The sequence below is a fragment of the Cyclospora cayetanensis genome, unplaced genomic scaffold (assembly GCF_002999335.1).
Source record: "Cyclospora cayetanensis isolate NF1_C8 unplaced genomic scaffold, CcayRef3 CcayRef3_contig_23, whole genome shotgun sequence".
NCBI classification, from domain to species: domain Eukaryota; phylum Apicomplexa; class Conoidasida; order Eucoccidiorida; family Eimeriidae; genus Cyclospora; species Cyclospora cayetanensis.
This window is the reverse complement of record NW_020312181.1, coordinates 205,377-217,899: the sequence shown is the minus strand read 5'-3', so window position 1 is coordinate 217,899 and position 12,523 is coordinate 205,377. Positions and strand designations below refer to the sequence as shown.

General features: G+C 52.8%; 2 protein-coding genes across 2 annotated transcripts; both read left to right on the top strand.

Moving 5' to 3' along the window:
• Positions 1 to 1,674: 1,674 nt before the first annotated feature.
• LOC113147455 (replication factor C subunit 1-like) lies at positions 1,675 to 4,736 on the top strand. The gene is made up of 5 exons (XM_026338114.1): positions 1,675 to 2,717; positions 2,843 to 3,013; positions 3,750 to 3,923; positions 4,067 to 4,258; positions 4,310 to 4,736. Exons 1-5 carry the CDS (start codon positions 1,675 to 1,677, stop codon positions 4,734 to 4,736), a joined length of 2,007 nt encoding a protein of 668 aa, XP_026193899.1.
• A 1,858-nt stretch (positions 4,737 to 6,594) lies between these two features.
• On the top strand, positions 6,595 to 9,867 carry LOC34619188. Its single transcript, XM_026338113.1, has 5 exons — positions 6,595 to 6,619; positions 7,457 to 7,614; positions 7,827 to 8,464; positions 8,674 to 9,105; positions 9,699 to 9,867. Exons 1-5 carry the CDS (start codon positions 6,595 to 6,597, stop codon positions 9,865 to 9,867), a joined length of 1,422 nt encoding a protein of 473 aa, XP_026193898.1.
• Positions 9,868 to 12,523: the final 2,656 nt, after the last annotated feature.

The following is a 12,523-nucleotide window of genomic DNA, read 5'->3' as shown; positions in this document are numbered from 1 at the left end:
TTCTGGCTACGGCGCTTTATAGGGAGGCCAGTGTAGCACCGAACATTCCTTTGAGAGGCACTCTGCACTCCATCCTGGACCGTGAAGCCTCAACAAACACTCAGTGTAACCCAATACGCCACGTTAGGCACTTCCAACTATACAACTAAGCAACGAGAATCAGCAAACACTTTACTTGTTGGATTGAATGCTGGTACATCTCGTTAATTTAAGAGTACTGCTAGCTGGATACGTTAAGACGCAGTGTTATCTGTGCTGGCTATGCGCTGCATGCGACGACCTCTGAGTGCTCAGAGGGTGTAACTACGCGCACCCTTTGTGCCGCTGTCTCCTCGCACAGGAAATCCTGCGAGGCACAGGCATGCGAGGAAGCGAGCTTTTTTCGACTTGAGAGACACACAACAAATCGCCATCAAGCCTGTTTTGAGTTTGGCGTTATCAAGTGTATCCCTCCAGAGATCCCTAGATGGAGATTAACACTCAGGATCGAAAATCAGCCTTAAAGCGCTGATCGGGTGGAGGGAATGAGAGGAATCTGGGGAACAGTTGTAGCTGTGTGATCGGATTAATGCTGTGAAGCGTTATAGGTCTAAGGCCTCCTGAAGTAGGCAGCAGGGCGACTAGTGATTTGTACGCTCAGCATGCGACACTACGGTCGTACGGAAGCAAGTAAATGCCTTCTAGTTGCTTCTTATGCACAGCAATGAAGATAGCCCCCGACACTGGAGATCACTCGAGATGCTGAAATCTCATAGGGTGGCCTGTGGCTGTGTGCCAAGCCCCGTATTCCTAAGATCTTGTCCTGGTGCTCTGCCATTCATGAAACCGTTGGTCAGATGAGGCACCAGGGCTGCCCCTAAGGCCAAAGAAGAGAAGCTGAAATCTACGGTGCATCTCGAGTAAAGGGCACTGCAGTCTTATTTCATGTAGTAATGCCTTTTGCAGCCCATTAGCCAGTGGCTTCAGATGACTGAGGGCCCTCCGCCGTGCACACCGCAACGGAACGGCCATTAGAGCGGTGGCTTCTACTTTAAAAGCTCCAGAAGGAGCCTCCTAAGCCAGAGATGTGATTATGTGGTGCTGGAGAGGTACTGAGGAGAGCATATCGTATTTTGACCACCGCTCATGGAAAATGGCAAAAGAAAGAGTACATGATTGATCTCAGACACTGAAGCCCAATCGTTACGAGCCCTGAACCATTAGCTTTGGTATAATGAGAGGCAACTAAAAGCAGGTTTACGAAGGCGTCACTGCGAGACACCTGAAAATCCCTCAGAACAACCACCAGCCCCCACCGATCCGTCCGACGGTCACCACCATCGAAGACGAGCCCAGCCCTATGGCTTGAGCCTGGATCTCTTCTTTAATAAGATTCCGTAATAAGATAATGCGCCCTCCTACTGAGCCTATGATGTATAGTTTGACCCGTTCTCTAACTGTGGAGCCGTATATACACACCACACCCCTTCCAGTGTCGGGCATAGGGTATAGGGTTCGAGTGCAGGGCTTTTGGCTCGTATCTATGTTCTTTCGGCTTGTAAGGCAGTTATTCAGTTCCTCTTAAGCAATATATCGGCCTCTGCGAAAGGTGCCCGTTCCCCGCCTTCCCTCCACCCCTTCCTTGCCCCCTCCCTCCTTCAGGAAGGTTTATGGGGTATTTATGTGGTTCTGGCGATGGAGGCCTTTGAGGAGGCCGCCTTTGAGGACCTTCTTGCTGAGGCAGAGCAGTTCGCAGGAGATTCCGCCTCTCTAGATGCTCCTTCTACATGGAAGAATTCCCCTGCCCCGAATCGCGGGGGGCCCCAGGAAGACACAAGCCCAATCGACTTGGGGGCCCCTGCGAAAGCCTGGGATCAAGATAGCTTGTTGGACGCGTCTCAAGGAGGCCCCCTCTCCCTGGAGGAGCAGCTACGAGCGCTGCAATCTCAGCGATTCTCCCAGGGGCAGCCGGAGGAAGCCTCCGAGGATCAGGCCTTAGAGTTACTTGAGGGTGAGACCGGTGTGCAGTGGGGCACCGGTAAGAGAAGGCACAGCTCAGCCAAGCGAGTAGACGCACTGAGTGCTCCCGACTGTGCTGCAGGGAGTAGTCCTCTTACATCGGCCTCCATACGCAAGCGGAGAAGGCAGCAACAGCAACAAGAGCAGCAGCAACAGCAGCAGGAAGCTGCAGTGGCAGATGACATCAATCCTACTGACGATGAAAGAGAGCTGGCAGCCGCTGCCGCCGCTCTGCGTCCCCCCGAGGAATTCTTCGATATCAGTCATCTGCCATCGCTTTCCCTGTTAGGCGAAGGCAGCAGCGGCAGCAGCAAAGGAAAACCTTGTGAGACGGGAGACGAAGCAGCGAGGAAAGCCGCTGCACTTCCACAGCAGACGAACAATGGGAAAGGCGGTCCTTGCACAGCCTATATGCGGCGTTGCTTGTACGGCTCGAACGTGATGCGCAAGTTCCCCGCTGCGCTGCTCGCCAAGGCAGCTGCAAAAGCAGCAGAAGCAGGTGAGCAGCAGCAACAGCAGGCCTCTGCTTCCAGTGCAGTAGCATGTGGTGCTGTAAGGGTGCTGCCTCCACACTCGGCTGGGGGCGGCAGTGTGGGGCCCCCGGTGTACATTCAGCTCTTGTCTAGGAGGGAGCAGCAGCAGCAGCTGGCTGCTGCTGCTGCTGCAGCAAGGAGTAGTGCCAGCGACAAGGCTCGGAGGCCTATGGAGGAGCTCCTGAGGTAAGCTTCGTCTTCTTGGAGCGTTGAGAGAGAGATGCAGACACGCCCCCAACTGCGGCTCTGTGTAGATGATGGTGGCTTTTTTGATAGCACCCGGGTGCTGCTGCGCGTCGGGTGCCCCTCAGGGAAATCATGGAGAGTCAGGCCGCAAGGCGGGAGGAACGTGAGCTGCAGCAGCAGCAAAAAGAGCAGCAACAGCAGATTCAAGAGCAGCAGCAGCAGAAACGGCATCAACAGCACCAACAGCAACAGCGCAAGGCTGCGCGGCAGTGGGTTGACCTCTATAGACCAAAAACGTAAGGAGCCTTGCAGAACTTCTTGCCCTTCCTCTCTGGGCTTTCTTGCGTGTAACTCGCGTTTCTGTTTGACTGCTTGCGTCATGAATGAGTATACCTACGTACATGCGTTTCGACGCCTCTCCCTTCCAAGGAGAACCCTATGTATGGACTGCTACCGCTTCGTGAAAAAAAAGACGTGACTGAGCTTCCGAGGTGCTGCACTAAGCGCCCCTCGACCCTGCTCGCTTCATGCATCGCTTCATGCATCGCTTGTGTGCAGCAGGCAGCAGCCCCTTCCCGGCGATTGCATGCATGCGCATTCGTGCCTGCTCGCTCCATTTTGTGTATACACCACCGACATACAAGGCCGCTCACCGGGATGTGCCCAGTTGCCCATGGCTGGACTTGCGTCTTGTCTATATATATATATATATGTATATATATGTATATGTATATATATGTATATGTATATATATGTATATGTATATATATGTATATGTATATATATGTATATGTATATATATGTATATGTATATATATGTATATGTATATATATGTATATGTATATATATGTATATGTATATATATGTATGTGTATATATATGTATATGTATATATATGTATATATATATATGTATATATATATATATATGTATATATATATGTATATATGTATATGTATATATATATATGTATATATATATGTATATATATACGTGTACATGTGTGTGTCTTTGTGTGGGGACCCCACTAGGCCTCTCGACTTGCTGAGCGGAGATTCGGAAAATCGCGCTGTTTTCCGGTGGCTACTCACCTGGCGTGAGCGCATCCTGGGTGCTGGACGGAAGGTAGCGTCGAGACAGAACGAGAAGGAAACGCCGCAAGGTCTTCTTTCTGAAGAACCCCAGCAGAAGGTAGGTTTTTTGATGTAAAATAAAACGCTGCGGGAGCTCAAGGCGCCATGGGCAGCAGCGCTCCAGGCTCGAAGGTTAGGGGGAAAGGCAGTCTCTAGCCGAGCGAGGCATGCACGGACTGAAGCATGCGGTTACGGTGGCAGCGAAAAAGTCGCAGGATCAGGTTTGCTGGGAAGTGGAGCGGTGCATGCCCAGAGGCAGACAGCTCTGAAGGGGGAGAGGAGACAGGGAGAGGGGATGGGGGTACTTTGCAGGAAACAAGTTTAGAGCATGAGCGCAGCGCTAGGTTGGCAGCATGCTTCGACGAAGTGAAGCACGGGGGAAGCGCGTTGGCAGCCAGACACGTCATGCATGCATGCATCCGCATGCATCTATCCGCTTGCATGACGATGATGCGGAGGCGTGAGAGAAGCAGGAAAGAAGGCGCCTCTCCAGGTGCCTCTGCAAGTGCTCTGCAGGTGCTGCTCTTGGGGGGCCCCCCTGGCGTGGGAAAGACGACCCTGATAGAAGTCGCTGCACGGCATTTCGGCTTTGAGCTGTTCGAAGTGAATGGTTCGGAGGCGCGCAGTGCCTCGACCCTCCTGCCGCTCATCAAGGGTGTGGCCTCTAGCGGAGACTGCCACTTTAGGCCTAGCGGAACCAGCAGCAGCAGCAGCAGAAAGAAGCCCGTGTTGCTCCTGATAGACGAGGTGGACGGCCTTGCGCATCAGGCAGCGGCTCCCGTGGAGGGGGAGGGGACTGCAGGGAACAAGGAGACTGTGGTCCAAGCCCTTGTGCGTCTTAGCCAGCAGCGTGACACCAACGATAAGCCCCTTCTCAAACGGTGAGTGCACACCCCGACATTCCCGAGGAAGAGAGGCCGCTGGGCAAAGCGAGCGTTCAGTGGCTCGGCGAGAGACAGTGCCTTTTTAAAGGGTCGATCGCAAACAGGCCAAGACAGAAACAGGCTAAGAAAGCTTGCACTGTTGCCGCAAAAATTTCCGCACCACGCGGTAGACGCAGCGGGCTGCATGCCGATTCGCGGCGCATCCCCTCCTCCCCTCCTTGATAGACCGCTTCGGAGGCCTCTGTTCAAGAGGCTCCCTCCAGTTGGCAGTCTGTCCCCTGCCGTCCTTCCGTCTCGTATAGAAGGAGTTCTGTCTGTGTCTGCCTGTGCCCCTCCTGTCTATTCTGATGATTTCGCAGTCCGATTGTCTGCATCTGTAACGACCTCTATGCCCGAGTGCTGCGGCCGCTGCGCCCCTTCTGCAAAGTCATTACTTTGGGGCCCCCTCCGCGCCAGGGGGCCCTCGCTCGTCTTAAACAAATCCTCAGAAATAACGGCTGTACAGCGGAGCAGGGGGTACTCGACAATTTGATGGACACCGTAGAAGGCGACATCCGGGCAGCGGTAAATGCTCTGCAGCTCCTCACGCGGTATGCGCCTCTGCCGTCCTTTGAAACACGCCACTTTTCTGCACTCAGCAGCGCTTCTCTCTCTCTCTCTGTCTCTGTGTGTCTCTGTGTCTGTGGCTGTCCGTTTGGCCGTCTCCTCCTCGACCTTGTTGCTTGCTTCGTTCGCAGTCTGGCCTTTTGTCAAATGGTATGTGTGTGACTGGCGGGTTCGGGGAGAGGGATGTAGGCTGCGAACAATTACTTAGCTGCTCTCGCCCTGTACACGGCCGAAAACTAGCGCTGTGCGGGGTCACTCTCTACTTTTCTCTGTGTAAAAGCCGATGTTTTTCTCCCAGAGGTTTTTGTCTCATAGGCGCTATCTAGAACCCTCTTTGCTGTATCGTGTCGGTGCCTACCTAGGGCTGCCTGCTCCGAAGGAAGGCGAGCTATCTCCCTCGACGACTTGGAAGCCTCCAGCCTCCGCAAGGACACTGAAGTAGCTCCTCAGCGCTTCATTGATTCCGTCATTTCCCACCCGTGCGCGCAACTGGTGGCAAACCCTAAGCTCCATATAAATATATAAATATATATATAGACACATATCCAGGCGTCCCCATGGTCTCTGTTGTTACCTTGACCTCGCTGCATCTGCCGGCATCTTTTTTTGTTTCCTGCATCCAACCCAGCAGCAGCAGCCACTGAGACCGATAGTGCAGACTCCGTCTCCTGCGAGCGTGCTTGTGCTTCTGTCTTTGTGGTGAACTCGCATGCTGAGTGCTTTGCTGCTTGCAGGGAGGAAGGCAGTCCTGCCGCTTCGTTGGTCGCCTCGTACTCAGCACGAGCCGCTTCTCTTGATTTGCCAGTCTCTGCAGCGCTCCTCTCTGAAGCTTCAGCAAACGTGAGCCACACTCTGAACGCCTAGCTAGTGCTCGCATGCAGCCCTAGAGGCAGCAACGCAGTAGTCTCGCAGCGTGTCAGGCACGGGGAAGCGCGTAGGAAGAACGGAAACAGACAGGCATAGTAGAGCCGTAAGACGCAGAGTATTAGCTGGAGGCTGGATAAACCTCTCGAGGCAGCTTCAGGGAGAGCCAGAGCGTTGTTGGCTGTTCAATGGCAGAAAGACGCACAAGGCGGGAACGACAAGGGGATATCTTTAGGGCATGCCTGTTGAGTGGGGAGGCCTTCGATTAGGCGAGTCGATCGTCTTGCTATTTGTACAAATTCAGACGGAGACAAAGTACTCTCCTTCTGCTCCCCGTTCGTTTTCCCGTGCCTTTGCAATCCCTGCAGTTCATGTTCGGAGATACGCGAATGCACAAGATAGGCCACCTTACGCGTAAGCAGCCTCCCTGGATGCAGGAGCTTCTCGCCCTATTGTTGAGCAGTCAGGCAGGCATGCGGGAGGGTGGTATCTCCTGCCCCACTGCTTTGCACCTCTCAGCCCCCTGCCAAGGCTGACGTTATCCGTTTTCTTCTGCATTTCCTGCTGTTTACGATTTCTTTTGTTGCTGCAGGTCTGTTGGCGCAGACTGACCAGCAAGCGGCTACAGCCGCTGCCACGCAGGACCAGGCGTTGCTGTTGTCTTCTCTGCTACCCCCGTGTTTGTTTGCCCGCTGCTTCTGCCTGTCCCCCCCACCTTCCCAGTGCCTCTACAGCTGCCCCCCTCCAGCCCTCTTGATGTATCGCCTCGCAGCAGCGACTGAGCACCAACGTAGAGCATGCCTCTCGGCTGCTGCCGCTGCGGCAGCGGCAGCAGCAGCCTCAGCACCTGCAGCCACCCTCTTCTTGCGCAGTGCCTTTCCTGTGGAAGCTGTGCCCTACTTGGTCCGCCTAGCGCTTCCCTCCTCGGAGGCAGGGATCCTCTTTAGGAATGCTCCCCCGCATGCCAACACCAGCAACCAGCAACTGTACGGACAGCACACGCGCTTGGCAGGACCAGATCTCCTCCAGCAGCTGTCCAGACTCCTCACAGGCAAGTCTAAGCCCCTGAACTCCGCAGGTGTACTACTACTACTCACGAAGCATTGCTGCTGGACGTACCCAGGGCGGGAATATACCTCCCCTGATATAAGGTGGCCTGCTGCTGCAGCGACTACTGTATCGCCACGTGCTTCTACTGCTGCTGCTACTGCTGCCGCTGCTTTTACTGCTGCACTGCATGCGCGCGCATAGGGGAGAAGAGACAGCGCCTGCGTGACATTGCTGTGGGACGTCTGTACACCAAGGCTTCCGAGCCGCTGGTTCTCCGCCTTGCTGCCCAGAGGGCTGCGCTCCTGACGGCCTATGGCTTGCAGCTGACGCAGCACAAGCAGGAGACAGACACTCAGACTGTGAGCAAAATGGATAATTGCGTCGGAGACGACTCCTAGGGTCGCTCTCTCTTTGTGTGTGTGTGTGTGTTTATTTTCCCTGAGGACATCTCATCCTCGCTCAACCTGCCAAAAAGGGGCTTTCTTGCTTCTCAGTTTTTCGCCATGGCCGTATCTTCTTTCCACATGCCCGCCAAACTGCACCCCTTCCAGCTCTGCGTGTGTTGTTGCAGGGCCTTCACGGAGTTTCTTTGCAGAGCCTCACCGGCGTCAACACTTCCTACCGGCTCGAGCCGCCGCTGCATCTGCTGGTGTGCCTTTGCGACTGTCGCATCCAGCACCAGCAGCAGCGGCAGCAGAAGCTTCAGCGCCGCTACGGCAACAACAGCAGCAGCAGTAGATGGTACGTTGGCTATGCCACCAGCCGCCAGCTGACTGCAACGGGGGCAGCGCGAGGCCTCAGAGATGGTCTCTCCACCTTTCGTCGATGCGACACCAGCAGCACAGGTAGCAGCGATCCGCTGCAACAGCAACAGCACGCAGTGCTGCAACATCCCCTGTACGGCGTCTCGGATGCTGCATGTCGCCTCCTCTCGGAAACACAGAGACTCCTCAGCCTCAAGGGCAGCGGGCCTTCACTCCCTGCTGCCGTGGCATCCCTCTGGGGCTTCACACGCAAGCAGGAAAAAAGCATGCCGCTGCATGCATCAGAGGCGGCTGCTGCTAACAGCAGCATCACCAACGCTCAGCAGCAACAAGAGCAGTCAGTCAAGGAAACCGCAGTACACGACCCCGTGGCGGCTGCACTCGCTGCCCTCAGCAGAGAGGACTTCTGCAAAGCTCAACAAACTGCTGCCCTCGCCATCGCAAAGTGAGTGACCATCTAGCATTAGGCTCTCAAGCGCGTTGAGTCGCACACAGTTCACAGAGTCTGCCGGATGCAGGCCTTCGCAGCTGCGGGCTAAGATCTATGAGGCGCAGAGCGTGCGATGCAGCACACAGCGTGTAGAACAAAAACATCGGGAGCGATGCTGACTGCCTGACACCCACGCCTTAGTCTTCAAGGCTCTGTGCTCTCAGGGACGCTGTCATCCGCAAGAACTTTTTCGTCGCTCCACAAATGGATGCTGCCAAGAACTTGCACTTTGGGACCGCCTCCAAAAGTAAAGTAGCCAAGGTTCCCGCAGGAACAGCACCAGAAAGCTCAGTTGTTGCAACGAGAGCTGCAGTCGCAACTGCTGCAGCTGCTTCCGCTCTTGAAGATCCGAAGACCCCCAAGAGAGTATCGCAGAAAAATATTATCAGTAAAGAAGTTCTCGCTGCACCAGCATCGGGCGACACGGATGCGCTCAAAGAAAAAACCGTAGAGAAGAAAGCCCCCTCTCTATGGCATGGCGATGCCTCTCCCCTGAGAAGCCCCTACAAAAAACAAGCGCAAGAAAGGGAGCGCATGCTCCTCGCCACAGCTGTCTTTTCTAAATTTGAAGATCTACTTAGAGCCCCCACAAATGGGTACTTCAGCTTCTTGCACGGGAGGTGCAACGCAGTCAAGCTCCCTCTTATGGACGAATTGTTTCTCAAGCCCTAGGGCCAAGAGTTTATTAGCCGGGCATACAGCTTGCCCGTACTGCTGCATAAGGGCACCGTAGCAGCAGATGCTGTTGGCGCTTGCAGCACTTTTTTCGAGAAGGCAACAGACGTGACTCTTCCTCTGCTGTCGTTCTTGACTGCGTGTAACTAGCGCATGCCATTAGCTGAGGGAGTCTATCTCCTTGAACCATTGAATACGGGAACTCGGAGCCTCACGTTACAGTGTACTTCAGGAAACCCTTAGCTACGTGCTGGTCTTACTTCACCTCCCTCGGGAGTAGCGCTCTGATGCGCGTTTAGGGAGGGCCTAGTGCATGAAGTGTGAGGTTTCGTTTCAGAAAAGTGAGGGTTACTCTGCTATGTGTTGACCGAGCTTCTCGTATAGCGCTGGCATAGTTTGCTGGACGCAGTTGCCATATTCCAGGAGCTCTCGCGCTTCCCTTTCTGGAGACCTCTACCGTTGGGTTAATGTAGGGGCGCACAGGCCGGCGTGTGCGCCTCTACACCTTATACAGAACATTGGCGAACACATCTGATGCTGCTCTTTGGAAGGCAGGCACCATGCATAGTGATGACCATGTGGAGTTGAAAGGGCCGTCTGGCGCTTGTGGCTGCATTCCTCTAAGTTTAGCTCGACTCACATGTGCCAACGCAGCACCCAAAGTGCTGTCAAAAGTGCACTGACAATTTATTTTACGTCCACTTTCTGAGTTAAACGGTATCACAAAAAGGTTAGTCAAAGCTTCTGAATACGGGTTTCTGGACAAGGCTTCAGAAGCGGCACGGCATCGGGCAAGAAATATCAATATGAAATCCCAGGGCTTCGTAGCCCTGAACTAGCCAGCCAAGCCGATATCTGGGCGTTTTTATGGTATACTATTTATGCTTGTGTATCGGTAAACTACTGACCAATCGGTGATAATACCCGTATGCGTTATTCATTGCAAAGTGCTTTTGACTGACTGCTATAAGGCCAGTATTGCATGCTTCTGTGCTAGATACTATCTGTACCTGGGCTTCAAGTGCTCGGATTGATTTGAAGGCGCAGCTACAGGCCTCCTATCTATCGCTTTCTACTCATATCAGAACCCTGCAGGGGGCAGGCAGGTCAGGAAAGGAGCTCTTTTGGAAGATGCACAGTATTTATCTACCAGTTTTGTGTTTGATCTGTTGCGAAGTGTCTTCCTACACAGATTTTAGGTGGAGCCTTATACCTAAAAGGTGTGCTCTCCGTAGATCGGATTGTGGCCCTGGTCACATGGTCGGAGGCGCGTGGGCCAGTAGTAGTTCTATTTGAATTAGTTAGCAATCCAGTGCACAGTGATACACTGGAGGCTCTCTTTGGCGCATGCACAAGCCTTAGTCGTACACCCCGACTCCAGGAGTAGGGCTTCACTCCCTGTGACCCCTGGCCAAGTACAGAATTTATGGAAAGGAATACTGTGGCCGAAAGCCATGCAGAAAAGAGGAAATGAGACTGCAACATTGTATTTGCATTGAGATATAAGTGTATTAGGAGATTCGGAGTGTACTGTATAAAGGTATTTGTATCGATATATGGGTGAACTTGAAGTTTCGGTTTACCATTATATCCCTATGGCACAGAGTTTGTGTGGGGAGGGCATTTGTAGATGTGTTTCCCGCGAGTATGCTTGAGCCAATAAACGAACAAAGCCGTTCGACAGTAGAGTGTCCTCATGAGTTTGAGGCCGCCGAAGATGAAAAGCTGGAATTCCGAAACAGATGGCAGAAGCAACAGAGGACCCCCAAAATTCTCCTATATTGAGAAACGGCTGTTTCATAGCATGCAGTTATCTGTATTTGCCCAAGAAACATGGTATTAGTCTCAATAAATTTGACATACGGGAGACAAAAGCCAAAAAGTGCAGTGAGCAGCTGCAGATGTGTCTCAAGGGGGCATAATAGGAGAAGCCATCAACGACGTCGTCTCGCTAAAACGGGGGTTTTGGCTTAGGGGTGCTCGGAAAATGCCGTAAGCATCTCTCTCTTCAACTCATGAGGTAATCTCGATGAGCAGCTGGTACTGAGCCTCTGAACTTACCTGCTGTCACCTGCCTGCATAGCATGTTAAGCACCGGGTTGCGTACTAGCGTATAACGCTTCCCCCAAGGTGTCTTTACAGTAAACTTGGCCGCGAACTCCTACTGGAAACCTAGGGGAAATGACATTTCTCTTTTCCAGGTGTTCTATCCCCTCGCTGCCCTTTCCCCCGAGGGCTCCACGCTGTGGTGAAGCCGCTCGGCTCAGCTGGTTTGCAAGTTGCCGCACCCTTTGAGCAATACTGCGGCATTCACATACGCCACCACAATATGTGCAGTGCGTGTTGTAGCGAAATAAGTTATAGTTGAACACTCTCAACTACACTCGTCATATTTAACAAAAAGCTAAGAATTGACTAATTGTTTTGTTTGCTCGAAAATCGTATTATTGCACAGGCTATTCAAATGTAATACGGGGCACTGTTGTATGCGCATGCGCTGGACGCATCTAAAACAAGCTATGAATACTTGGAATGCTTAGGGGCAGAAGCTACGCGTACCCCGCTGCTGCTCTCCCCTCATGTCGGGAACTATTAGGGGAACGGGCAGGAGACGAAGGAAGCCATTTGTAAGGCTCAACAGCTTTCTATCAGAAGCTCTGGAATGTGGAGTCACGTACCTTCCTACTGAAACCTTGGATGGAGCGTGACTATTGGTAGCACTGCATCGTCCCAGGCAGCTCTTTACGGCTCGTCCACTGTCTGTTGATGCGATAGGATGTCAGGTTTCTTGGAACCTGCTATCCGCCTTTGATTAAGTAACTTGTTTCAGTAATCTGACCATCTGTGGCAACAGTTTGAAAATTCGCGACGAAAGTAGATGGTGGCACAACGCCTGGTGTGGTGGTTCAGGCCGGCTTGCCAGCTGAGCTTGACGCAGCAGTTCCACAGCAGTTGAAAAGAACTTATCTGTGAGTAGATAAAATATTGTGCATCGACGGGGTTATGCTCTGCTTATCAGAAAAGTACAAAGGCTCTCACGATGGCCAAGTCCCCGAAGATCTAGGCAGGCGGTGTAAAATATACGGAAACGCGTTTTACTTGTGGCATGGTTTATAGCAGAGAGAAGCGAATCAATGGCGAAAGCCGTCCGCCTGCAGGCAATTACATAGCTCAATCCTTCAATCATGTCCGGACTCGCTGAGTATTGCCAGTGTCAGCTCAATAGCAAGTTTTCGGTTTATTGCAAACGCTGAAATGGATTCTATCCCAAGATCAGGATATCGAGAAATATGGAACCTTGATTTCAAAAACTACAATGTATCCGAATAGCTGCTGTAA

What these genes read in the sequence shown, in the direction of transcription:
- LOC113147455 (XM_026338114.1), top strand. Translation starts at nt 1,675, where the DNA reads ATGGAGGCCTTTGAGGAGGCCGCCTTTGAGGACCTTCTTGCTGAGGCA. An exon ending in CAGAAGGTAGGTTTTTTGAT is followed by an intron (nt 3,924 to 4,066) that starts GTAAAATAAAAC and finishes AAAAAGTCGCAG; the next exon opens with GATCAGGTTTGCTGGGAAGT. An exon ending in TTGGCAGCCAGACACGTCAT is followed by an intron (nt 4,259 to 4,309) that starts GCATGCATGCAT and finishes GATGATGCGGAG; the next exon opens with GCGTGAGAGAAGCAGGAAAG.
- LOC34619188 (XM_026338113.1), top strand. Translation starts at nt 6,595, where the DNA reads ATGCACAAGATAGGCCACCTTACGC. An exon ending in AGGAGACAGACACTCAGACT is followed by an intron (nt 7,615 to 7,826) that starts GTGAGCAAAATG and finishes GTGTTGTTGCAG; the next exon opens with GGCCTTCACGGAGTTTCTTT. An exon ending in GCTGCCCTCGCCATCGCAAA is followed by an intron (nt 8,465 to 8,673) that starts GTGAGTGACCAT and finishes CTGTGCTCTCAG; the next exon opens with GGACGCTGTCATCCGCAAGA.